Raw genomic sequence first — 26,716 nt, forward strand, 5'->3', positions numbered from 1 at the left:
GGATCAGGCTTGGCTGTATAGAATAGAAAAGAAACCCCAGATCACACAGTATCTTAAGTAAGACAGATAGATTTTTAAAAATTTTTTCATGTAGGAAGTCTGAAGGTAGGCAGGTCAGGTCCTTCTACTTCACAGGACTGTAGTCCTATGATGTGGCTCTCATCTTCATGTTTCAAGGAAGTTGCAGAAGTTGTGGCCTTCATAGTCTTGTTTATTAAGACAGCAGGATGGAGAGTTGAGAGAGGAAATTCGCTCTTTTAAGAAGTCCTCTTGGTGTTGGCACCTGGGTGGCTCAGTGGGTTAAAGCCTCTGCCTTCGACTCAGGTCATGGTCTCAGGGTCCTGGGATCGAGCCCCGCATTGGGCTCTCTGCTCAGCAGGGAGCCTGCTTCCGCCTCTCTCTCTCTACTTGTGATCTCTGTCTGTCAAAAAAATAAATAAAAATCTTAAAAAAAAAAAAAGTCCTCTTGGAAGTTCCACATAAAACTTATACATATCTTTGGCTAAAGTTCTTCCTTCTCTTTTACCTCTGGGATTTAAAACATAAAATCATCATCTTTTTTAGGAAGGGTCACTTACTCAGATTTGGATCATGTCATTGTTCTTTCCCATGTCAGTGATTATAGACTATCTTCTGCACCCAGCATCTAGAGATAGAAGATTGCTTATTATTTCTCACTCACTTTAAGAAAGGAAATATTTCATTCTTGCTTTGTCACAAACCAAGGCTTTATAAGAATAAACTGTTTATTTTAGAATATTTCAACCATATATAACAATAAAGAGCAGAGTTTAATGAAACTTCGTATACCCACCAATTATCAACTCATTTTTTTTTTTTAGATTTTATTTATTTATTTGACAGAAATCACAAGTAGGCAGAGAGGCAGGCAGAGAGAGGAAGGGAAGCAGGCTCCCCGCTGAGCAGAGAGCCTGATGTGGGGCTCGATCCCAGGACCCTAGGATCATGACCTGAGCCAAAGGCAAGAGGCTTTAACCCACTGAGCCACCCAGGCACCCTCAACTCATGTTTTATTTATACTCTCTCCTATTTCATTCTTCCTCCTACTCTGGGTTATTTCAAAGCAACTCCCAGACATCATCATTTCATCTATATAGTCTTTAGTATATATCTCTAGAAGATAAAGATTTGTTCAGTAAACATAACCACAGTACTATGAACCTATTTTTTAATGGACAGTTTTGCTTTAATATCATTAGGTACCAAGTCAGTGTTCAGATTTCTGTAGTTGTTATAAATGGTTTCTTACAGTTGGTTTATTTGGTTTGGGATCCAGACAAGGTCTACACCTTGGATTTGGTGGTTATTTCTCTTTCAAATCTATGGGTTTACCCTCTCCTTTTACATTTTATTTGTTGAAGAATCTGGATCTTTTGTCTGTACTTTACTACTTGCATCACCATGCCATCCTTTAATAATATGTTCTGTTCCCATGTGTTTTCCTGCAAAGTGGCGGATAGATCTAAGCACCTAGATTGCTTCTTATTTCTTTTTATTTTGGAAAAAACACCTCATGGATGGTGTAACATACTTTTCATCACAAGACAGATTCCAGGTGTCTCTCTTTTGTGACATTAGAGGCTATGGATGATTGCCTAGATTGTTCTGTTTTTTTTTTTGTTTGTTTCTTTTTTGTATGTGTGTGTGTGTTTTTCTTTTAAAGATTTTATTTTAAACTAATCTCTAGGGCACCTGGGTGGCTCAGTGGGTTAAAGCCTCTGCTTTCGGCTCAGGTCGTGATCCCAGGGTCCTGGGATCGAGCCCCACATAGGGCTCTCTGCTTAGCAGGGAGCCTGCTTCCCTTCCTCTCTCTCTGCCTGCCTCTCTGCCTACTTGTGATCTCTGTCTGTCAAATAAGTAAATAAAAAATCTTTAAAAAAAACAAAAACAAAAACTAATCTCTATACCCGGCATGGAATTGACAATCCTGAGATCAAGAGTCATATGCCGTACTGACTGAGCCAGCAAGGCATCTCTATGGAGTGTTTGGTTTTTTATTTTAGCATCCTCCAGAGATGATTGCTTTTTTATTAGTATTATGAATGCATGGATTTTTAACAAAGTTGATGTCTTTTATTCCCGATGTAGAACACTAACTGTATAAACACTTGTGTTTGGTTTGTGTTGGTTTGTGTTCTGATGATGTGACCCCAGTAGTCTTTGATAGTTTTTTCAGACCAAGGCTTTTTAATTTGTGATTTAGGAGTTCATTAGTAGGAATCCATGAATCTCCTAAAATGATATAGGAAATTTTTGTATGTGTATGTGCAGTTTTTTTTCTGAGAAGTTCCATAGCCTGTAACCAGGTTTTCAAAAGGATCTTGACCCCTAAAAATGAGTTAGCTATCAATTCTCCTGAGGACTCCTGGTTATATACAGTATAAGGAATAATAATAAGGAAGTTGCTTATGTGTAGTTGGAGAATCAGAAGCAGATTATAGTGGGATGAGAAATGAGAGAGCTGTCAAGAATGAATGTGGGGAGAGAGCACAAGCTATATGTGGATATAGTCAAACGGGTTATTTTTGTTTGTTTTGTTAAGTTAGGAGAGTTTTGAGCATGTTTAAATGTTTGCCATTTCTCCATTATTTACTTAATGACTCATGGTGGTACTTTTACCTTGTTACCCTCTCCTGGTAGCCTTTCACTTAAATGGGTGGTTTTCCCTTTCTCATAATAATTTATATATAGTTCTGTTTTGACACTTGTCTCATTGCCATAATGGTAGGTTTTCTTTTAATATCTCTGTTTCTAAATTATCAGTTCCTCCAGGATTTGTATCATTTTACATGTATCCCTAGTGTCTACCTGCTACATAATATGCTCAGTAAATGATTGTGGAATGGATATGTTAAATATCCAATTATCTTATTTTCTGGTAAATTGGTTATTTTCTTTTTGGGAATTCAAGAAAGCTATTGCTTTGGTTTGAATCTTTATATCATATATTGTGATCATTTCTATATAATGTTCTTTGAGAATGTTGGCAGTTTATTAGACCCAAACCACAGTTGTCCTGAAGTATAGCCAAGGGAATAATAGCTTTAACTACCTTATTAGATGTTAGATGGACTTGGAATCTTTTCTCAGTTCTATGTTGATTAACGTAAAGAAAATCTTATTAAACTATTTGGGTTCTTTACTCATGAAAGAGAAAATGGAGTTGAGCTTATTACACAAAACACATCACAAATTGATTTTTGTTGTAGACTAGACTTTTTGAAGAGAGTCAGAGTTGTGTAGTTAGAAACTCAGATCATAAAAAGGAAGACCGAAAAGATTTGATGTTTGTATGGATATGTGCAAAGAGCTTTATGGAGGCAGTGGAATAGTATATTTCTTTACAGAAATTTTTCATGATAATTTTAGGAAAACAATAAAATGTCTGATACCAACTTTAGATTATTTCCTTTTTACTTATATGATTTTCCCCTTAGGGTTTTATTATTTTACATGTATGATACCTGTCCTAAAAGAAACTTGGAGCATTTTGTATTACCTTAACTCTAAAACAGTTTATGGGAAAGGAATTTTTGCAGGTATCTGAATCCTGTTTGTCTTCTTGTTTTATCACCTGCACTGAGCATGATACCCACAGACCAGTAAATATCTCCCCAGAAGATTATAGGTTCCTTGGATTACTTTTATAAAACTCAACACAAATGCCATTGCATAGAGAAGGTATATCTTATATGAATGAATCTTTGTTTTCTTCCAAGTCCCTAAAAAACATTGATTTCATGTGGTAACCATTTAGTAAATATTTGTTGGATGAATGAGTGAATGTGAGAATCTAAGCATAAGCTGTGATTTTAAACTGCCATAGGAAATACTTGGAAAATGATAATTAAGGCAAATAAAATGACTAAAACACCAAATTAGTACTTTTCTACGTTGAAAAGCTAAGAGGATGAGTATAGTAGCTATTATTTTCCTAAAATATATTACTTCTTTTTAAGCAGAAAAAAAAAATTGTATGTGTTTTAAAATGAGAGGACGTGGGGTACCTGGGTGGCTCACTTGTTAAGCATCTGCCTTCAGCTCAGGTCATGATCCCAGGGTCCTGGGATCAAGCCCCACATCGGGCTCTCTGCTCAGTGGGAAGCCTGCTTCTTCCTCTCCCACTCCCCCTGCTTGTGTTCCCTCTCTCGCTCACTGTATCTCTGTCAAATAATAAATAAAATCTTTAAAAAAAAAATGAGAGGACGTCATGTATGAGTAGTATTTCTGGGCAATATAAATGACTTCCATCATTTTGTTCTTAGTAGGCAAATTCTGTAATGTTGAGCATTCTATTTAGACATTCAATTAAGTCATGAAATATTCTTTTCTTGACTTTGATGAAACCATCATATTCTGGTTTTCCTCCTGTCTCTTTTCCACTTATTTTTAACGTTCCTTTTCATTCACCTCTTCCTCTCACCATTCTTGGAGTTGTTCTTTGTTCCTGCTCCTTCTCAATTTTATCTTCTTTCCCATAACTTCAACTCACCTATTCTCTGATGATTCCCAGATCTCTAGCTGCAGTTGACAACTCCCTGGTGAGCTCCAGATCCAGACTCCTACACATACCTCAAGCTCAGCATATGTAACATTAATTCATTTTCTCCCCATTCAAACTTGCCCTCTTCCTCTGTTTTAGTCATTCAGTTTTAGTCAGTGCTACCTTTGTCTGCTCTTTGTTGTACAGTGAGAGACTTCCATCATTCTCTACCTTCAGAGGGCTACCAGATCTTGTTGTTTTTATCATTTAAATCTTTCTCTAGTTCATTCTCTCTATCATCATTATTCCTCCTTAGTTCAGGTCACCTAATTTCTCCTTTGTGGTACTTTTGCTATCTGCGAATAGGTTGTCTTGCCTGTAATCTTGTCTTGTTTCAATCTTTTTCTCCTAAGAAGTAGCAGTGAGTATTTCAGATGGGTCTTGTTTTTTATCCATTCTGATACCTTCTGTCTTTTGTATGGAGCATCTTGTTCATTTACTTTCAGAGTGATTATTGATAGATATGAATTTAGTGCCATTGTATTACCTGTAAAGGTGGTGTTTTTGGAGATGTTCTCTATTCCTTTCTAGTCTTTGTTGCTTTGGTCTTTTGCCCCCTACTCAGAGTTCCCCTTAATATATTTTGCAGGGCTGGTTTAGTGGTCACGAACTCCCTTATGTTTTGTTTGTCTGGGAAACTATCTTTCCTTCTATTCTGAATGACAGCCTTGCTTGATAAAGTATTCTTGGTTACATATTTTCCCATTCAGCATGTTGAATATATCTTGCCACTTTCTCCTGGCCTGTGAAATTTCTGTGGACAGATCTGCTGTGAACCTGACTCTGTCTTCCCTTGTAAGTTAAGGACTTTTCTCCCCTTGCTGCTTTCAGGAGTCTTTCCTTCTCTGTGTATGTTGTGAATTTGGCTATGATATGCCTTTGTAATGGCCAGCTTTCTTTGAATTTAATGGGAGTTCTCTGTGCTTCTTGGATTTTGTCGTCTGTTTCTTTCCTCAGATTAGGGGAAGTTTTCAACAGTAATTTGCGCAAACAAACCTTCTGCCCCCTTTTCTCTCTCTTCATCTTCTGGAACTTCTATGATATGAATGTTATTACACTTTAAGGAATTGCTGAGTTCCCTACATCTACATTTGTGATCCAGTACGTTTCTTTCCCTCTTCTTAATTTCATTATTTTCCATTTATTTTCTCCATCACTGATTTATTCCTCTGACTCACCCATTTGTTGTTGAGGCATCCATTCTGATTGACATCTCAGTTATAGCATTTTTAAAACATTTTGGCCAGACTAGTTTTTAGTTCTTTTATCTCTGTAGTAAGGGATTCTCTAGTGTCTTCTATGCTTTTTTCCCCCCAAGTCCAGCTAGTATCCTTGTAATTGTTGTTTCAAATTCTAGTTTAGACATCTTACTTACATCTGTTTTGATTAAATGCCTGGCTGTCACGTCTTCCTTTTCTTTCTTTTGGGGTGAATTCCTCTATCTTGTCGTTTTGGAGGTCCAAATAAAATAAAATTAAAATAAAGGATGCTAGATCCTAGGTGTGTTTTGGTCTGTTTGTTATGAGAATGTCGATCTAAAAAATAAAATGTTTTCTGTATCAAAAACAAAAAAGAAAACAAAAAACCCAAGAAAACCCCCAAAGAAGCTAGATCCTGCTTCTCCTAGAGCTGAAGCTTTGCAGTGCTCTATGACTGGTAGATTTGGTGTGGGCAGGTGGTTTGTGCTTGTCTTTTGGAGGAGGGGCCTGCTGCTCTGATTCTCAGGTGGACTTGTCCTAGTGGAGATGCATCTGCAGGGTGCAGGGAGGTAGAGCTTGGTGTAAGCAGCTCTGGCTTCCACTTGGTGGTGCTGTTTTGCTCACTGAAGTTGGTCAGTGTTGATGGGGGATAGAGTTGGGGTGGGGGAATGGCTTCAACCCACTCTTAATTTCAGGACTGAGAGCTCATGCCCATCACTCCTCAGGAAGTCCTCAAAGACAAGCAAACAGTTATCCCTCCTTTGTCTCCAGCTTCCATCAGATCCCCATCTTCACCCTGTCTGTGTCCAGGCTGGATGACTGCCATGCGGTACAGCACTCCTGTATTTTACCTCAGGCATGGCTAAGTTTCAAAACTCCAAACTTCAGAGACCCCCTGAGGCTGGACCTGCACTCATCCTCTGGGGGCGGATCTCGCTGCACTGTGGCTGGTGCTGGTTAGTCCCAGAAAACTGTCACACAACTGCACAGTGGCTTGGAGTTTAGAGTAAATCATAGCACAAAGCCGCTGCCAAGGTTTGCTGCCCTCAGCCATCTTCTTTGTTCCTGTGCTGCTGAAGAGAGCAGCTCAATGGCACCTGCATCTTTACCCCCACGGAGGCCATATAATCTCTGCCAAATGCACTCCAAGCAAGGGAACTCTTTCTCCCTGTGGGACCCAGGGCATCCTCTGACCAGGCTGCCCACTCCATGGTCTCCACCCTTCTTCCCTACAGGAGACACTACTAAGACCATCAGTCATGACCTTGGTGATGGTGTTGAGCTCTGAAACTTCAGACTCTGCACTCCGCTATTTATAAAAAATGCAGTATTTAAACTTTCTCCTTTCCTCAATCAGTGGTTTTGGGGAAGGGTTTTTTGGTGCAGTCCCCTGTGTTTTTATTCTTTTTTACTCTTTTTTTTAAATTTAATTTTATTTTTCCAGTGTTCCAAGATTCATTGTTTATGCACCATACCCAGTTCTCCATGCAGTGTGTGCTCTCCTTAATATCCACCACGAGGCTCACCCATCCCACTACCCGTCTTCCGTCCAAAACTCTCAGTTTGTTTCTCGGAGTCCACAGTCTCTCATGGTTCATCTCCCCCTCCGATTTCCCCCAATTTCACTTTTCCTTTCCGTCTCCTGATGGTCCTCCATGTTATTCCTTAGGCTCCACAAGTAAGTGAAACCATATGATAATTGACTTTCTGCTTGACTTATTTCACTCAGCATAATCTCCTCCAGTCCTATCCATGTTGATACAAAAGTTAGGTATTCATCCTTTCTAATGGCTACATAATATTCCATTGTATATATGGACCATATCTTCTTTATCCATTCATCTGTTAAAGGGCATTTTGCCTCTTTCCACAGTTTTGTGACTGTGGCCATTGCTGCTCTGAACAGTGGGGTACAGATGGACCTTCTTTTCACTACATCTGTATCTTTGAGGTAAATACCCAGTAGTGCAATTGTAGGGTTATAGGGTAGCTCTATTTTTAACTTTTGGAAGAATCTCCACACTGTTTTCCAAAGTGACTGCACCACCTTGCATTCTCACCAACAGTGTGAGAGGGTTCCCCTTCCTCCACATACTCTCCAACACTTGTTTCCTGTCCTGTTAATTTTGGCCATTCCAGCTGGTGTAAGGTGGTATCTCAGTGTAGTTTGATTTGAATTTCGCTGGGCTAATGATGATGAACATTTCTTCATGTTTCTGTTAGCCATTTGCATGTCTTCTTTGGAGAAGTATCCATGTCTTCTGGCCATTTTTTGATGCGATTATCTGGTTTTTGGGTGTTGAGTTTAAAAAGTTCTTTATAGATCTTGGATATCAACCCTTTGTAGTGTCATTTGCAAATATCTTCTCCCATTCCGTGGGTTGCCTCTTTGTTTTGTTGACTGTTTCCTTTGCTGTGCAGAAGCGTTTTATCTTGATGAAGTCTTAAAAGTTCATTTTCACTTTTATTTCCTTTGCCTTTGGAGACCTATCTTGAAAGAAGTTGCTGTGACCGATGTCAAAGAAGTTACTGCCTATGTTCTCCTCTAGGATTTTGATAGATTCCTGCCTCACATTGAGGTCTTTCATCCATTTCGAGTTTATCTTTGTGTATGGTGTAAGAAAATGGTCAAGTGTCATTCTTCTATACATAGCTGTCCAATTTTCCCAGCACCATTTTATTGAAGAGACTTGTCTTTTTTTCCACTGGATATTTTTTCCTGCTTTGTCAAAGATTATTTGACCAGAGAGTTGAGGGCCCACATCTGGACTCTCTACTCTGTTACATTGGTCTGTGTGTCTATTTTTGTGCCAGTACCATGCTGTCTTGGTGATCACAGCCTGTAGTAAAGCTTGAAATCAGGCAATGTGATGCCCCCAGCTTTGTTTTTCTTTTTCAACATTTCCTTAGCGATTCGGTGTCTTTTCTGGTTCCATACAAATTTTAGGATTGTTTGTTCCAGAACTTTGAAAAATGCCCATGGAATTTTGATCAGGATGGCATTGAAAGTATAGATTGCTCTGGGCAGTATAAACATTTTAACAATGTTTATTCTTCCAGTTCATGAGCATGGAATGCTCTTCCATGTTTTTGTGTCTTCTTCAGTTTCTTTTATGAGTGTTCTGTAGTTCCTCAAGTACAGATCTTTTACCTCTTTGGTTAGGTTTATTCCCAGGTATCTTATGGTTCTTAGTGTTATGATAAATGAAATCGATTCTCTAATTTCCCTTTCTGTATTTTCATTGTTAGTGTATAAGAAAGGAATTGATTTCTGCACATCGATTTTGTATCCTGCCACATTACTGAATTGCTGTATGAATTCTAGTAGTTTGGGGGTGGAGTCTTTGGGCTTTCCATATAAAGTATCGTGTCATCAGCGAAGAGAGAGTTTGACTTCTTCTTTGCCAATTTGAATGCCTTTTATTTCTTTTTGTTCACTGACTGCTGTTAGTAGGACTTCTAGTACTTTGTTGAACAACAGTGGTGAGAGTGGGCATCCTTGTCGTGCCTGATCTCAATGGGAAGGCTGTCAGTTTTTCCCCATTGAGAATGATATTCGCTGTGGGTTTTTCATAGGTAGATTTTATGAAGTTGAGGAATATTCCCTCTATCCCTATACTTTGAAGAGTTTTAATCAGGAACGGATGCTGTATTTTGTCAAATGCTTTTTCTGCATCAGTTTAGAGAACCATGTGGTTCTTGTCTCTTCTCTTATTGATTTGTTCTATCACACTGATTGATTGGTGAATGTTGAACCACGCTTGAATCCCAGGGATAAACCCCACCTGGTCATGGTGGATAATCTTTTTAATGTACTATTGGATCCTATTAGCTAGGATCTTGTTGAGAATCTTGGTGTCCATATTTGTCTGAAATTCTTTTTGATGGGGTTTTTGCCTGGTTTGGGGATCAAGTAATGCTGGCTTCATAGAAAGAGTCTGGAAGTTTTCCTTTTGTTTCTATGTTTTTAAAACAACTTCAGGAGAATACATATTATTTCTTCTTTGAATGTTTGGTAGAATTTCTCAGGGAATCCATCACGTCCTGGACTCTTGTTTTTTCGGAGGTTTTTGATCACTCCTTCAATCTCATTACTAGATACTGGTCTTTTCAGGTTGTCAGTGTCTTCCTGTTTCAGTCTTGGAAGAAGTTTATAGGTTTCTAGGAATGCATGTATTTCTTCTACATTGCTTAACTGGCATATAGCTGTTGATAATAATTTCTGATGATTGTTTCTATTTCCTTGGTGTTGGTCATGATCTCTCCCCCTTCATTCATAATTTTATTAATTTGGGTCCTCTCTTTTGGATTAGTTTGGCCAGTGGTTTATTAATCTTATTCTTTCAAAAAACCAGCTTCTAGTTTCATTGATGTGTTCTACCATATCTCTAGTTTCTAACTCATTGATCTCTGCTCCAATCTTAATTATTTCTGTTCTTGTGCATGGGGTTGGCTTAATTTATTGTTGATTTTCTAGTTCTTTAATGTATAAGGAGAGTTGCTGTATTCGGGATTTTTCAGTTTTTTTGAGTGAGGCTTGGATGGCTATGTATTTCCCCTTAGGACCACCTTTGCCATATCCCGTAGGTTTTGCACCGATGTGTCTTCATTCTCATTGGTTTTCATGAACTGTTTAAGTTCTTCTTTGATTTCCTGATTGATCCAAACATTTTTGAGCAGGATGGCCTTTAGTTTCCAAGTGTTTGAATTCTTTCCAAACTTTTTCCTGTGGTTAAGTTCCAGTTTCAAAGCATTGTGATCTATATCTTCTAGTCTTCTCTCTCTCTCTCCACTCCCTCAGGGATCCCAATAATTCTGACATTGGAAAGCTTCATGGCATCATTTATTTCCCTAATTCTGTTTTCATAGCTTCTGTTTGTTCCAGTCCTCCTCCTGATCCTTCTTTTCTATCAGTTTGTCTTCTAGATCACTAATTTGATCTTCTGCCTCATTTACCCTAGCTGTTAGAGTATTTAGATTAGATTGGATCTCATTGATAGCATTTTTAAGTTCTGCCAGATCAGCTCTCACTTCTGCCCTTAGAGAGTCTATGTTGCCACTAATGGTCTTCTCCATCCTAGCCACTGTCTGGATAATTGTTACCCTGAATTCCAGTTCCGACATGTTGTTTTATGTCCATATCCAATCTGTGGCAGAGGTCACAGTCTCTGAGTTTTTCCTCTGTGGGGTGTTCCTCTTCTAGTCATTTTGGTGAGAGGTGGTTGAGGGAATGTATAGCTGAATATATCAACCCACGATCCAGTCAAGGTGCACCTTGGAAAGTTTTAGAGCAATCAGAAGACACCACCAAAAGAGAGAGAGAAAAAGAGAAAAAAAAAAAAAGAAAAGACCCAACCAAAATGAGCCCCAAAAGTAAGATTTATAAGGTATATAAACAAAAACGAACAAACAAAAAGACCAACAAAAATAAAAGGAAAAAAAGAAAAACCCAGCCAAAATGAACCTCAAGTATAAGATTTATATAGTACAAAAACAAAAGTAAATACATAGAAACACTGACAGAAGAATAAGATGGGAAGGAGGTTATAAACTCTTGATGTGTGTGAGAAAGGTTATTTCAGTTCTTCCTGGGTGTATCTTGTTACTTTTGTTATTGGGCTCGACTTTCCAGAGATACAGGGAAATTAAAAACTGGTTTATATATAGGGGTAGTATTGAATGGGGAAAAAGGATTACCTTGAAGCTTATATCTATATATATATATATTTAAAAAAAAGAAAAAGAAACACAGGTATATGTATGAAAAAAGTTCAAGTTAAAAAGTTAATATGTTGTATTAAACGTCTAGTTGTAATGGTAAGTAGATTTAAAAAAGAAGAATCATGAGAACAAATTAAAACAAAAAGTTGTATCTATGAAATATACAGGTTTGGGGACAATACTGGGAGCTTAATATATTGTTTTCCCCTGATGTTGGGGTTTTACAGTTTTATGGGGACCCTGTGGTTATTGTCCTCTTGTTCTTTTGGCTTGTCTTCTGGAGGAGGGGCCCGCCGCATTGTTTTTTAGTCAGTTTTGCTTGGGGTGAGTCACTCTGCCCTCTTTCAAGGGGCTGGGCTCTGTGGAAACTGGTTTTTCAGGCTTTTGTTCTCTGGAGGTTTTTGTTCTTTGGCGGCTTTTTGCGGCTTTTTGGAGGGTTAGCGCAAAGTAAACTGTCGGCATCCAGACCAATGCCTCAGAGAGAAGCCTCAGTCTGCTCCCCTCTGGATGGTCCAGAACACACAGACTGCCCTTCTGGGAACTCCGTTGAATACCGCAATCTCCCACAGGTGGTGCACACTCCCAGCCACCATCTCAGTGGTCACCCGAGGCCCCCGTTTGTCACTGTACCCCCGTGCCATTAAAACTGCCATGGTATTGGTCTGGACAAGCCTGATGCCAGTGGCTGCCATTGCCCGGACCGCTGTCTGGAGTCCATGCCCTTGTCAGGTGCACTCAGACCTGATAGCGCAGGTCACAGAAGGCTGAGGGTCCAGGAACCTCCGGCAGAAGCCTGCGTCAGGCTCTCTTAGGCACGGGCAGGGATGTGCATAGCCCCAGTGGTGGTGGAAGCAGCAGAAAGCCATGGCCTCAAGGACCACCAACTGGGGCCCCCACCAGGATCTCTCAGACATGGGTGGGCGCCGGCTGTGACCGCCCTGGGACTGTGGGCTTAGTTCTGTGCCTGTGCCCACCTGATTCCACCAATTGCGCCTTAAGACCCTTTGTTCTTTTTGAGTGCTTTTAACCTGACTCCAAGTTAATGCTGGTCTCCAGGCACAGGGCATTTTCTTATTGGGGTAATTTCCAATGGGCTGCTTCTGGTGGCTTTCTCCCCCTTCTGTTTATCTCTGATACCAGTCCCAAGTGCTCCCACTCCACTGTACCTCTCCACTGGTGTCTTCTGCTCCTGTAGAGAGATCTAGAAGTGTATAATCTTACATGCCAGGCTGATTTCATGGGTGTTCAGAGTGTTCTGATAGATATTTAGCTCAATTCAGGGGACTGGTAGAACCAGGATCTCCTACTTCTCAGCCATTTTGCCCCTTCTCCTTCTCTTTTTTAATCTTTCTCTCTCTCTCATTCTCTCTCTCTTGCTCCTCTCTCTGCAATCAGAGCTTCTACCCCTCCACAGCTCCCATGGCTCTTTTCTCCCCAAGATCAACTCTGCAGCTCCCGCCTTCCTTGAGTTGGTCACCTTTTCTGCTTGTATACATGTAGCTTTGTTCTTTCAGTCCTCAGATTGACTTCTTGGGTGTTCTGAATGACATTTGGATAGACTGATATTTATCTAGCTGTTTTTGAGGGAAGAAGCAAGCTTAGGGTTGCCATACTCTTCCACCATCTTAACCTTATATCAACAGTGAATATATCAAAATGCAAATCTCATATCATTCTCATGCGTGAAGTTCTTCAGTGGCTTCCATTATTGGCCAGCCCAGGGACTATAAATCAAATGCCTATAGATAATCAAATAAGTAACGTAAATATTAATAACAACAGATATTTACTGATTGCCATTGCTATTTACTGTTTTAAGCATTTAAGTATAAACCTTATTTCACTTAATCCCTTTAAGGTAGGTGAGATTATTATCTCCATTAAACAGATGAAGAAATAAAAGCCAAAGTGTATTACTAACCTGCCTAAGATCTGAAGAGTCAGAGTTAAATCTGGACAATTTGGCTTCATAGCCTAAATTCATTCTTAACCATAATGCTATGTACTGACTCCTTGTGAAACAGTCTTTGGTTTGTTATAATCAGGAGTGGAGGACTATGGCAGTTCTCTAGAATGTATGCTTCGCTGAAGAGGACAGTTATCACTCAGCTTCAGATCGTTGTTGACATATAAGAATGTGCGCCTAGTGTTGTCAGATCTTCCTGGTTTTTGAGAATAAGGGGAATTTGAGACTTCTATAAGAAATATCCTATTTTTAAACGTCAGTAACTAAAAACTAAACAGGGTAAAGGCAAACCAGACATCTCTGTAGGCTGCAAACAGGTAGCCTATAGTTCACAGCCTTTCATTTTTAGCACAAAGATTGCTTTTCTAGCTTCATCTCTCAAAAATCACTACTTGTATTCTGGTTACACTGGATAGTTTACAATTCTTGTAAACCTTAGGCTTTTTCTGTGCCCTCATAGAAATGACTTCATCTGTCTGGAATCCCCTTTTCTTTACCTCTCCCTTTCCCTGCCTTCCTTATTAAATGGCTTATGTCTCTTTATTATTCAAGACTTAACTGTCCTGGTTGGTACAGGAGGCTTTACTTTTTTTCTGTGCCCTGTCCTTATCTCCATTAGTTCCTCCTCCTGTATTCTCCCAGTATACCATGTGCATGTGTGTAGTCATCTGTCTGTTTCTTTCTCTCTATCCAGATTGTAAGTTCTTATTGTCTGAATCCTGCATATGTTCATCACTTTGGTGTTAGGACATTTAAAACATTTGGCTTAAAAGCACAGAGAAAGAACACTGATGGATTCACATTACCAAACTGTAGATTTCAGGGTAGTCGTCGGAATTATCAGAACCAGGGCTTTGGATGCTGACAGAGTTTTTTTTGTCTTGGGTCTCTTCTGTGAGTCTGCCTCATTCAGTGTTACTTTAGACAGTCTCTGCCATGGACCAGGGGCTCGTCCAGGCTCACATCTTTATACCTTCCATTTACCTCTAGTTAGAAAGATCCCAGATGGGCACTCCAACTTGCTCAGCTATGTCAAGTTCCCACCCCATCCTACCAACATGAGTACAAGACAGTGCGTGTGTATGTGTGCATGCACATACCCACTCAGTCACTTTAAAATCAGGAAAGATTTTCCTTAGTAAGTGAACTTAAGTTGTCATCTGACCAAGAGTTAGCCAGGCTCTGAGGAAGGAAAGAGTGTTTCAACTTGTACAGAGACCCAGTAGAAGGATACCAAATACTTCTTTTGGAGTGGGGTCAGGGGCCGCGCAGCCAGAGCTGGGCCCGAGGCAGAACACCTGCTTCGTGGTGCTAGGTCTGCAGCCACAAGCTCTGAGCTCCTGGAGAGAGAAGGCACAGGACTGTCTGAGCAGCCCTGGCTCAGAAAGGGGGCAGGCTCCCTGGGGGCCCTGTTGCTGGTTTGGGGGCTGGGTCAGACATGGGGAGGTGGACAGATGTGGAGTCACCACTTAAAGGTGTCCAGATACTTCTTTTATAAGGATCAATGGCTGCTTTTTTAAAAAGTAGATTGCAGGGGTTTAAGGGATAATGCACATAAATCATTGTGCAGGAAAGAGTTAACATGAAAGGCTTGACTGTTAACTTTTGCAAGGCCTTGACTGGCATCTGGGAACCACAATTTGGGGAGGGTCTCCATCATTTCCACCATCCATAGAACTGATGAGAGTGGCTTGCTGTGTCTAAACTGTACAAACAGTGGCTTATGCTGAACGTATCTGCTTTCCTCGTGGAAGTTTAGAACTTTGATATGTGCTAGGAAGCTTAGAACTTTGATATGTGCTAGAACTTTAATATGTGCTAGAGGGTGCCTACGTGATCTGCCCCCAATGAAAACCCGGGGCACTGACTTTCTCTTAAAGAGCTTCCCTGGTGTCAGTTTCTCACATGCTTTCACAGTCTATTGTTAGAGGAATTAAGCATGCCCTGTGTTACTCTACTGGTGGAGAAAACTGGAAGTTTCATCTGGACTATGCCCAATGTACCTTTTGCCTTCTCTGATTTTATTTTGTATCACTTGCTGTAATAAATTATAGGACCATATGCTGAGTCTTATGGGTCCTCCTAGTGTATCATTAGCTTGGAAGTTGTCTTGGGGACCTCCAACACAGCTCTTTAATCTGAGATTATAGGTGTGGGCAAGAAAGGTTAGAAGCCTGGTCCGGGGTGGTTGGAACTGACTTGAGAGAGTTATTAAAAGTAGAATTGATAGGACTTAGTGATTGTTTTCATGTGGGGAGAATAAAATAAGAAAGTATCAAGGATATCTATAGGTTTCTGACTTTAGCAACTAATTAAGTGGTACTACCCATTTATTAGTGGAGCAGTGTCAACAATAGAAGGAAACTGAACCTGCAATAAAATGCTCTGTGTGGATTCAAGTTCAGACCTGGGTGCTTATTAGCTTTGTTAATAGAGGCACATCCTTTTGAAACTCAGAGGTCCAACTGAGACTGTTACGAGGCTTGGTTGAGGAAATTTCTATATTATTAGCTGGATGTAAATATTATGATTTTTGAGCTATCATTTATTAAGTACTGAATATGTTCCAGAAGCTACCAGGCATTTTATATATTGTTACCACTGTTTTTGCATTGTTATAGTTTTAAATTGAATTTTTAAACTCAGAGTACCTAAAATATTGGTATTTCCTTTTTTAAAAAAAAATTTAGAAGTTCTGTATTATCTGTTATATTCTTTATAAGGTTTATATGGTACTAGAAGCGAGTGAAGTGTTGGTTTTAAACACTAGCTCCTAGACATTCTTGTTAATCACATAATGTCCAGTAAGGGGATTTGCCAACATTACACAGCTATTCAAGGTTGAGTGACATTAAGCACTCTGGTCTTCTAAAACAGAGCACATTTTACACTATGCTAAATGCTTCTCATTTACATATTCTGTGGATGAATAAAGGAATGTTGCTTTTAGGGTTTCAGATCAATTGGCAGCAAATATAATATCACGTAATCTCATTTTATTAACTACTTAAATGTTGAACAAAACCAATTACATGTTTAAAGAAAGACATATACTTGTGAAGTGGTCTTGAGTACAAAATGTCTAGATTTCAAAGAAATAATGATCTTCTCTTTCTCTTGTAGACCATTTCACCTGCATTGTGAAGGTGCTTTTTACCCTTCTATACACACAAGCCCTTGTGGCACTTTCAGTTAAATGCAATGAGGAAGATAGGTCAGCCTGGAAACACACGGGAGCTCTCAAAAAGGTTAGTGTCTTGCCTGAATTTGTCATTTAGTAGTTTGGTTAACTCATTTAAGTTGGGGGTATGAATGAATGAGATTTGGTGTTTGAAAGGCAAACTTTTGAAAAAAAACTTTTGAAAAAAAAGTATTTCAATTGAAATGGAGCACCTTTAGGTTAAAAAAGTTAAAAAATGTTTCCTTGATCAATGAGGTCTTCTGCATCTATTTTTAAACTTGGCCTTTTTTCCCTTTTCATTTGGGAAGTTTTTTTTGCTTTTGCTTGCAAGTCTTAAACTTAGAGAAATTATAAAAATTGTGCCAGCCAGTGAGCAAGTAATAAAATATCTGCAGACTTAACCTATTTTATTTGTCATCTTTTCTTCTCCTTGCTCCTGTTTCCAATCATTCCAAAGATGGGTTTCGACCTATCACTAAAGAATTAAAAATCCTAGCCTTTTCTTAATTATGCTTCTTCAAATACTAATTTTTCCATGCTTAAAAAAATACGTAAGTGGGGTGCCTGGGTGGCTTAGTCAGTTAAGCATTCGGCTCTCGGTTTTTGCTCAGGTCATGATCGCAAGGTTGTGGCATTGAGCCCCATGTCTGGCTCCATGCTGGGCATGGAGCCTGCTAAAGATTCTGTCCATGTTCCTCTACCCCGCACCCCTCCCCTCTTCAAAAATGAGTTCTTAGCAAATTTAAAGTTTTCTGGCTAAAATTACATAAACAATTTAGAAAAAGTATGCAAGTTTAGTTAAATGTAAGTGTTTTCAGTGACTTCAGAATGAAGTGATACTGTAGAACTAAAGAACTGACTTAGTGGTTTGGCTGAGACATAGGTAAAATAAGAAAATTAATTCAGTGTTTATTGGGGAAGTTGGTAGGAAAAAATAGTAAGTGCAATGTTAATTAAACCTATTGATTGGTTTATAGACCCTTCAGGAGGTTTTAAACCTTACTGAAAGGTTTGTATTAAAATCGTATCTACTTATATCAAAGGAAAGTAAACTTACACATGAACTGAATTCAATATAGTCTTCACTTTTATTACTAGCTTACTCACAAACCATGATTATATATACAAAAATTTAATATAGTATCACCAAGTTCATTATGTCTTAATTAGGGATATTGGTTTTGGCTTGAATGCTAGGCTGAGGTCCTGCCACTAAATAGTTCATTCTTGGATAATTTTGCCTTCTATAATTATCTTTCTTTTTTCTAAATACTCTTTCAATATCTCTGCATTGTAATCTGATAGTTGGATTGTTAGTATTCAAATCAGGTCTATTAGGTTTCTATGCTATGTCATTGTTTAAATATATTTCCTTAATAAGCTATCTAATCATGAAACAGTACACATTTAAAACATTTTCTGATATAATTTAGGTCTAAATATATTCATCTGATTGTTTGCTAAAATGAGACCTGATGACAGAAAATTACAATTGTAAATCTGTGTTGGAACTAATTTAGGGTAACTGTTCTGTCAATTTTCTTTCTCAATTTGATAATTATTAGCTATTTTAAAAAATAGTTAATGAAACATTTAATGTAAGGCAGATTCTTATCAGAACATAAATTAGAAGTTTTTAACCATATAAATTGCTTTTAGTGAATGGAAACAAAAAATTATGGTATCCTGTTGGTTTGACACATGTTGCTAGTTTTTTCCATAATCTAAACATTTAGATATATAGCAGATTGTAAATAATAGCAACAACAATATTTACAAGTAGTGAAACATATCATTGTGATTTCTGTAACTATTCTGCATCATTCATTCCTTTTTAAAAGTTTCCTTCTTCTTTTACTTATTCCTTCCTTCTCTCACCCCCTTCTTCTTTTCCTTTCTTCACTGAGTCTCACTCATTACATCCCTCATTTTCTTATCCCTCAGATACGATAATTCCAATGAAAACAGATTTTTGCCAGCTCTAATCTGGTCCAGGGCCATAAAAATATAGGTACTATGTATTTTTAAAAGATAATGAAGTTTTGTTGTGCTGGAAAAATCATTATTACAGTTGGTATAAATTGTTTTCTTTTGGTTGGTGGAATTTCTGTTAAAAGACTATATTGGGATTTCATAACCTGAGGTCTTTTCCTTTCCTTTTGTTTTGTTTGTTTTGCTGAGGAGTGGGACCATAGCATCCAGCATACTCAAATGGCCTGTCACCTGCAAAATTTGAAGAACTGCTATAATTTAGACAAAGTATCTGCCCCACACATAACTGTTGCATGTCTCAACCTCTGATCCTTTTCTTCATTTAATCCACGTACCTTTGCCATCTCTCCCACTGGATTCTCTCTCTTTTTTTTTCCCCCTTAAGATTTTATTTATTTATTTGGGAGAGTGAGAGAGCATGAACAGTGGGGAGGGACACATGGAGAGGGAGAAATAGACTCCTTGCTGAGCAAGGAGCCTTACAAGGGACCCTGGGACCATGACCCCAGGGGAAGCAAGACGCCTAACTGAGCTACCCAGGTGCCCCTCCCTTTGGATTCTTTTGATATTAATTCTAGGTCTTTCACCGATGGTCTCAGAAATACCCCTCTTAAGCTTTACAACCTTATTTGTAAAATCAAATATTGCCTATATAATAATATGTTCTCCTAAGACTTCTTATGTACGAAATAAAATTATTTTCTTATCTAATAAATCTTCTGGCCAGAAGTTCTCCATAAAAGAGTGAATATTACATTATATTTGACTTCCTGATCTCATATAGTTCCTGCCATGTATGAAAGAAGTGCTTAAGCTGTATTTTAATAATAACGACTAAAAGCTGATTATTACTCTGTAACTTACTTGGATGATCTGAACATCATTTATTTTTATTGGAGGGTATTTTCCCCATAAGTTAGAAAGTATTTGACTTGAAATACTTCTCTGTTGTTGTACTATAAATCTCTTACTGAAGGGTATACTGAATTTAGGAAGCTTTTAGGCTGAATTGTTTATTTTTAGAAACTCTTTTTAAAAAAAGATTTTATTTATTTATTTTGGGGTGGGAGGGAGAAGCAAACTCCCTGTGGAGCTGGGAGCCCGACACGGGACTCGATTCCAGGACTCTGGGATCATGACCTGAGCTGAAGGCAATTGCTTAACCACTGAGCCACCCAGGCACCCTATTTTTAGAAACTTTAATATGTCACATTGATTATAAGCAGCAAAATCATGGTAATATTATCTCGAGTCTTCTGCATTTTGAGTTTAAGTGAATTCTGCCTATTTAAAAACAACTGATTAAATTAATTTTAAAAACATAATGTGTTGCTGTTTTAAATTAAGTGGGATATTAATTGTTGTGAATTATATGTAACCTGTAGGTCATCATATTTGGCAAGTGATCATCCTGTTGGTTAATTTGGCAAGAGTGGGATGGATCACATGATTTAAAGAGTACAGTTATAGAGTCAGAGGACTGTTTTTGTAGTTTAGAATCAGGGCATGATAACACTACATGGCTGAATAATATGACAGTAAGAGGAGTAGTTTAAAGATAATACGAAGAATTGATTATCTAGACAAGTTCCAAGGTCAAAAACTCCAGTGTTACCAAAATAAATTCTATCAACTAGATAGCAGATCTACTGCTCAGATTTTTGTTATGCAAAGGGAAACATATAAAATACAAAGTATAGTTCCTGACATTTTGAAATTTACTGTCTAGGTGAAGAGAGCACAATTACCCATGAGAAACAATAGGAAGACTATCATCAAAGAACAAATTCTGTAGCTCAGACAACTAGTGCTGATCAGACTGTCAGGATGAGCATATATCCTATAGTGTTTACTCAAGTCTTATATTTTACTATTTAAAAAGTATAATTTATGAGTAGAATAAATGACATCATAGCAAGGTTATTACTGTAGCCCAGTTTACACTTTACTGTAATTTTCAACAACCTCTAATATCTCAGTGAATATAAAAAGAGGCATATTTCTTTATGTGTAAAAAACTTAATGACATGGTTGCCTGGGTGGCTCAGTAGGTTAAGCATCTGACTCTTGATTTCAGCTCAGGTCAGGGTTGTGAGATCAAGCCCCATGTGGGGCTCCGTGCTGGGCGTAGAGTCTACTTAAGATTCAGTCTCTCTCTTTCTCTCTGCCCCTCCCCCATCCCACCCCACTACACACATTCTTTCTTAAAAACAAACAAACAAAAAACCTTATTAACATAAATTTGAATTTACAAATAGCCATTATATCTCCTTTCTTAGAAAAAGTATAGCATCATTAAGCTTAATTAATTTGTAAATAGTTATTTAATGTATCTATACATCATTTAATAAGCATTATCCTATATTATTTTTACATTAAATTGTTTTAACAAATCCTGTTCAAGGAATTCAAGGGAAGTTCTAAAAGAAAAAATTTGTGGTCTGTGATTTCTTCCATTTCATGCATGTATGATTTTGCTATTGTAATGAGTGTATGTATATATTCCTTCTGTTGGCTTTTTTCACATCATATTATGAACATTTTTTCATATAGCTCAAATTTGTCATATTCACTGCCTATAAAATATTCTTTTGAGTTGAGACAGCATAATTTAGGTAACTGCTTCACTTGTTGGTCATTTCTGGTTTTTCAGTATTATAGTGCTACAGTGAATGTCTTAAGTGTTTAGTTATTTTTTTCTTTTCGATTATTTCCCTAGGAAGAATTTCCAGGAGTGGAAATTACTGGGTCAAAAGATATGATTTACATATGTTCATTTAGATATATATTATGTAATTTATGTCTTTTTTTTTTAAGTTTTTATTTATTTATTTGACAGAGATCACAAGTAGGCAGAAAGGCAGGCAGAGAGAGGTGGGGGAAGCAGGCACCCTGCTGAGCAGAGAGCTCGATGTGGGGCTCGATCCCAGGACCCTGGGATCATGACCTGAGCTGAAGGCAGAGGCTTTAACACACTGAGCCACCCAGGTGCCCCATGTCTGTATTTTAAAGAAGCATTGGAGAGGCACTTGTGTGGCTGTCAGTGTATGCATCTGCCTTTGGCTCAGAGTCCTGGGATCAAGCTCCAGGTTAGGCTCCCTGTTCAGCATGGAGCCTGCTTCTCTCTCATGGAGCCTGCTTCTCCCTCTGCTCCTACCCCTAATTCCTGCGCTCGCTTGCGCTCTCTCTCAATCTCTAGCAAATAATTAAATAAAATCTTTAAAAAGTTTTGAAGAAATAAAGAAGTATTGGGATAGTTTTATCACATACCCAATTTCATTATAAATCTAGAGGTGTATGGTTGTACACAGATTTTGAGGAATTGAAGTTTACATTTGTGAAAAAACAAGTCACAATTATACCTCTACTTATTAAAAAGTGTTCTTTCCAATGTAATTTTTTTCTGTAATTTTCATTGACTGATGGAACTAATTTTTCATTTTTTCCTAGAATACAAGTGATGCAGAAAAGTCTTATGAAGTGTTACTGAGCTTTGTGATAAGCGAACTATCTAAAGGAAGGTTATACCATGAAGAGGGCACTCAGGAATGTGCAATGGTATGCTCCAGATGTAGTGGTTATTTGTTAAAAATTTAGATATTGTTGCCATTATGAATATAATTTTTAAGCTATATCTATTACAGAATAAATTGTTCAGGTTCTCTTTTTTAACTTTAGGTTAGCCCTGTTGCTTGGTCTCCTGAATCCATGGAAAAATACTTACAGGACTTCTGCTTACCTTTCCTCAGAATCACCAGCCTTCTTCAGCACCACCTTTTTGGGGAAGATTTACCTAGCTGCCAGGTATAATTTGGGGTAGAGAATAAGAAGTCTTGTTTTTACAGTTAATTAATTTTTTGAAATATACTGACATATAGTATGATACTTACATCTATATACAGAACTGTCATGTAAGTATGTTAGTCTAACTCTAAGGAATAAATATTTAGAACATTTACTATTAATGTTTTATTTTTTTTTGTATTTGCTAGTATCCACTCACTTTTATGATAATATTACTAATACTTGATACTTGAGCACTTTTGTAGAATAGTGATAATGCCCAATAGTTGAACAGGACCATAGTATTCATAGTGATATATTTATCATTATTTTTATTATATTGATATATTAATCACTGATTGTCATCTGCTTTTACTATCCTTTTAAAAGTTATGTTGGTCAGAAAGCTGTTTGTCCGAAGACATGATGGCATTTATATAATTATAGAACAGGAAAATGTTCAATTTGTAGATAGTTATGTTGAAAATTTGGAAACACAAATTATCACTGGTTGAATCTATTTTATAAAACTGGTTGATGTGAATAGGCAAGAAAGTGGCAGAATAGGGAACCAGAAGGTAAGTCAATGAAACTGCTTATAGGATTATACTCCTGACATTATCTGTCATCTGTTTCTAGGGAATTTGATATGGAAATTAAGACATTTATCACATATATGGTGTTTGAAGCCTGCAGTACATCAGAATTAAATAGTTTAGATTCTTTGCTTTTTTAAAGTGCTTTAAGATAAACTCTGCACATTTATCCTCAAAGCATTTAAAGTTTATGGATATTGAATAAATTAAAAATGTTCATCCATTAGGTATTCTCTTTCATAGTTATTTTTAAATTTCAACTTAAAAGTGTTTCCTTTGGCGTGCAGTAGTTCCCCCTTATCTGCAGGGGATATGTTCCAAGACCCCCACTGGATGCCTGAAACCAGGGCTTGTACCAAACCCTACATACACTAGTTTTTGTTTTCTATACATGGATACATATGATACTGTAATTTATAAATTAGGCACATTAAGAGATTAACAATAATAATGGAACATATAACAATAGATACATAAAACAATATACTATAATAAAAGTTATGTGAGTACAGTCTCTCTCTTAAAATGTCTTACTATAGCGTACTTACCCTTCTTGTGATGATGTGAGATGATAAAATGCCTACATGATGAGATGAAATGAATGATATGTATGCATTGTGATGTCGAGTTAGACTACTATTGGCCTTCTGACCATATGTCAGAAGATGGATCATCTGTTTCTAAACTACAGTTGACACCAGTAACTGAAATCACAGAAGGCGAAACTGTCATGGGTGGGGGGTGGGTCAGGGAACAGCTGTATGAGCATCCTCAGGCATGGAGATCCATAGAAAAAAATCTACTGCCTCCTTCATTAACTTTTCTCCATTCATATTTAAAGGCCATAGGTTATGATTCTTTGTGTGCTTATTACCTTATAAGGTTTATTTTGTCATTTTTTTTGTTTTGTTTATTATTAAGGTATTTTTAATCCCATAAGTTGGAAATTATCTGGAAGCAGAAGCTCTTGAACTGGGCGTTGAAAGCTGGCTGGGTGTTGACTGTGATGCTTGTAGTAGCATACCAAGCATGTGCTTAGAACAGGAAAGAAATGCATCAATTAGGAGGCACAAAAAGAAACAATGCTACATAGTGTTAGAAATAGATTAAAGTAAAGTTGTAATGGATCTTGAATTTCACGTGAAGGAATTTGGACCATTGAAAGATTTGAGACCAAAATGTGACATGATTCAATTTTTATTTTAGTATAAAATTTCATTCTAAAATAAGACCGATTTGGGGGTATGAGGACTGGAGACTGGGAACAGAGAAGCTAGTTGGAGAGAATAGGGAGAAATTAGAGATTTCAGAGATGGAATAGTCAGGATTTTAGTTGAACATGTAGGGAGTCAAGGAAGATGAGTCAGACTGTACTAGGGTTTTGGGCTCGGGAGACTTGAATAATAATAATTTTATAATCAATAATCATAAATAATTTTATAATCAATTTATAAATTTTCTTCCCAAATCCTACAAGATGATAGATTAGAATTACTTTGAACATGTAGTTTTAAGGCATTGAAAATAGTTTATATGTCCATTCAGGTCTTCTTTTAATATTTTTTATAGAACTTTAAAATTGTCATTTTAAAGTCTGGAGCATTCTTTATAAAGTGAATCCTAGAGGCTTTATGGTTTCAGTTTCTATCTACATGATGTCTTATTTCTATTGCACATTGATTACTCCTTGCTGGAATGGAATAATACTATTGATTTTGGTGTGTTCTTGTGTCTGGCCACTTGCTGAATTCACTTATTGGTTCTAATAGTTTGTCTGTTGATTCCCTTTTTTTTTTTGTAATTTTATTTTATTTTATTTTTTTTGGTGTTCCAAGATTCATTGTTTATTTACCACACCCAGTGCTCCATGCAATATGTGCCCTCCTTAATATCCACCACCATTGCCTGTTGCTTTTTTTAGATATTTTATGTAATTATGATCATATCATCTGAGAATAAGGACAGTATTGTCCCTTTTCTTCAAATCTTTATTTTTCTGTTCTTGTCTCAATACATGTCCAGTTAGAATTTTGAGCAGTGTAAGTAACAGGCAGCATCCCTTTTTTCTTGCCCTATCCCCAAGAGAATTCTTCTCAAGTTTTCTGTGCAAAACCCATTCGGAATTTTTGAACATTAATCATCTACCTTTAACCATTTTGCTAATAAATTCAGTAATTATTTCTAATAGCCAGGAGACTCTTGAGTTTAACAATAAATTTAAAAAATTTTTTTAACATTTTGGTAAGCATGGGAATTCGTCAAGAGTGATATAGTAGTACATATTCCAACAAAACATTCTACTCTCCACAGTAATCTATTAGACCTTCCCAATTTAAATGTTTTAGTCTAACACTATTTCTACTACCATAATAGGGCTAATTATAGTAATCTATATGGTTCTCTTATATTTTCTCCTACTTAAATGCAGCCTCTCACATTTATCCTCTGGATAAATACAGAGGATACAGTCCCTTACACAGGAACTTCAGATAATTTTTGAATTCCAGAGCATTGTTCGTAAGATGTTTATACATGTGTAGTTTTCATGGAAGAAAATGGTTATCAGACTATTTATTTTTTATTTTTCATTTTTTCAGTGTTCCAAGAGTCATTGTTTATGCAGCACACCCAGTGCTCCATGCAATACATGCCCTCCATAATACCCAGCACCAGGCTCACCCATCCCACCACTCTCCTCCCCTCTAAAACCCTGTTTGTTTCTCAAAGTCCGCAGTCTCTCATGGCTCGTCTCCCCCTCTGATTTCCTTCAATTCACTTTTCCTTTCCTTTTCCTAATGTCCTCCATGTTATTCCCTATGCTCCACAAGTAAGTGAAACCATATGATAATTGACTTTCTCTGCTTGACTTACTTCACTCAGCATAATCTCCTCCAGTCCCGTACATGTTGATACAAAAGTTGGGTATTCATCCTTTCTGATGGAGGCGTAATATTCCATTGTGTATATGGACCATATCTTCTTTATCCATTCATCTGCTGAAGGGCGTCTTGGCTCTTTCCACCGTTTGGCCACTGTGGACATTGCTGCTCTGAACAGTGGGGTACAGATGGCCCTTCTTTCCACTACATCTGTATCTTTGGGGTAAATACCCAGCCGTGCTCTTATAGGAAACTATGATTACCACTACCGTCCCCCAAATTTGAAAAACAGTGCTCTACTATATCTTCTTTAATTATTTTTTTCTTTCTTCTGTCAATAGTAGTTTTTCCATGAATAATTATAATGATACCTAGCATTTATTGTGTATTGACACATGCTAACACTGTTTTAAGCGCTTTGCATTTAAATTCATTTTAGTTTCCCAACAACTATGAGGTAGCTGTTACGATCCTCACTTTGCAGACAAGAAAACAGAAACAGAGAGATGAATAACTTGCCCAAGATTCACAGCTAGTATTTAAAGCAGCCAGGATTTGAACACATTTAGTGTAGTTGCTTAACCAACTGAGCCACTCAGGCGCCCCCACACATAGATTTTTAACCAGAAGCCAGACTCGTCACTAGATTGGTAAGAAAATAAAGAAAGTACAAACTACCAATATCAGGAATGAATGAGGAAACATCCCTATAGAAACATAAGAGAAAATTATGAATAACATTTGCTAACAAATTTGATCATGTAGATGAAATGGACAAATTCTTTGAAAATACAAATTACTAAAACTGACTCAAGAAGAAATAGAAAATCTTGAT

The 26,716-nt window shown here is 37.5% G+C and overlaps 1 protein-coding gene across 6 annotated transcripts in view; it reads left to right on the forward strand.

Moving 5' to 3' along the window:
- UBR3 (ubiquitin protein ligase E3 component n-recognin 3) overlaps window positions 1–26,716 on the forward strand; it is a 234,896-nt gene that overhangs the window by 197,261 nt on the left and 10,919 nt on the right. For all 6 annotated transcript variants that reach the window (XM_032880422.1, XM_032880421.1, XM_032880423.1 and 3 more), the window contains 3 exons: window positions 16,574–16,698; window positions 22,074–22,181; window positions 22,302–22,427. In XM_032880422.1, coding sequence (XP_032736313.1) covers window positions 16,574–16,698; window positions 22,074–22,181; window positions 22,302–22,427 — 359 coding nt within the window. The remainder of the gene's footprint in view (window positions 1–16,573; window positions 16,699–22,073; window positions 22,182–22,301; window positions 22,428–26,716) is intronic.

This window comes from Lontra canadensis, unplaced genomic scaffold (genome assembly GCF_010015895.1).
Source record: "Lontra canadensis isolate GAN:19392208 unplaced genomic scaffold, GSC_riverotter_1.0 scaffold69, whole genome shotgun sequence".
NCBI lineage: Eukaryota > Metazoa > Chordata > Mammalia > Carnivora > Mustelidae > Lontra > Lontra canadensis.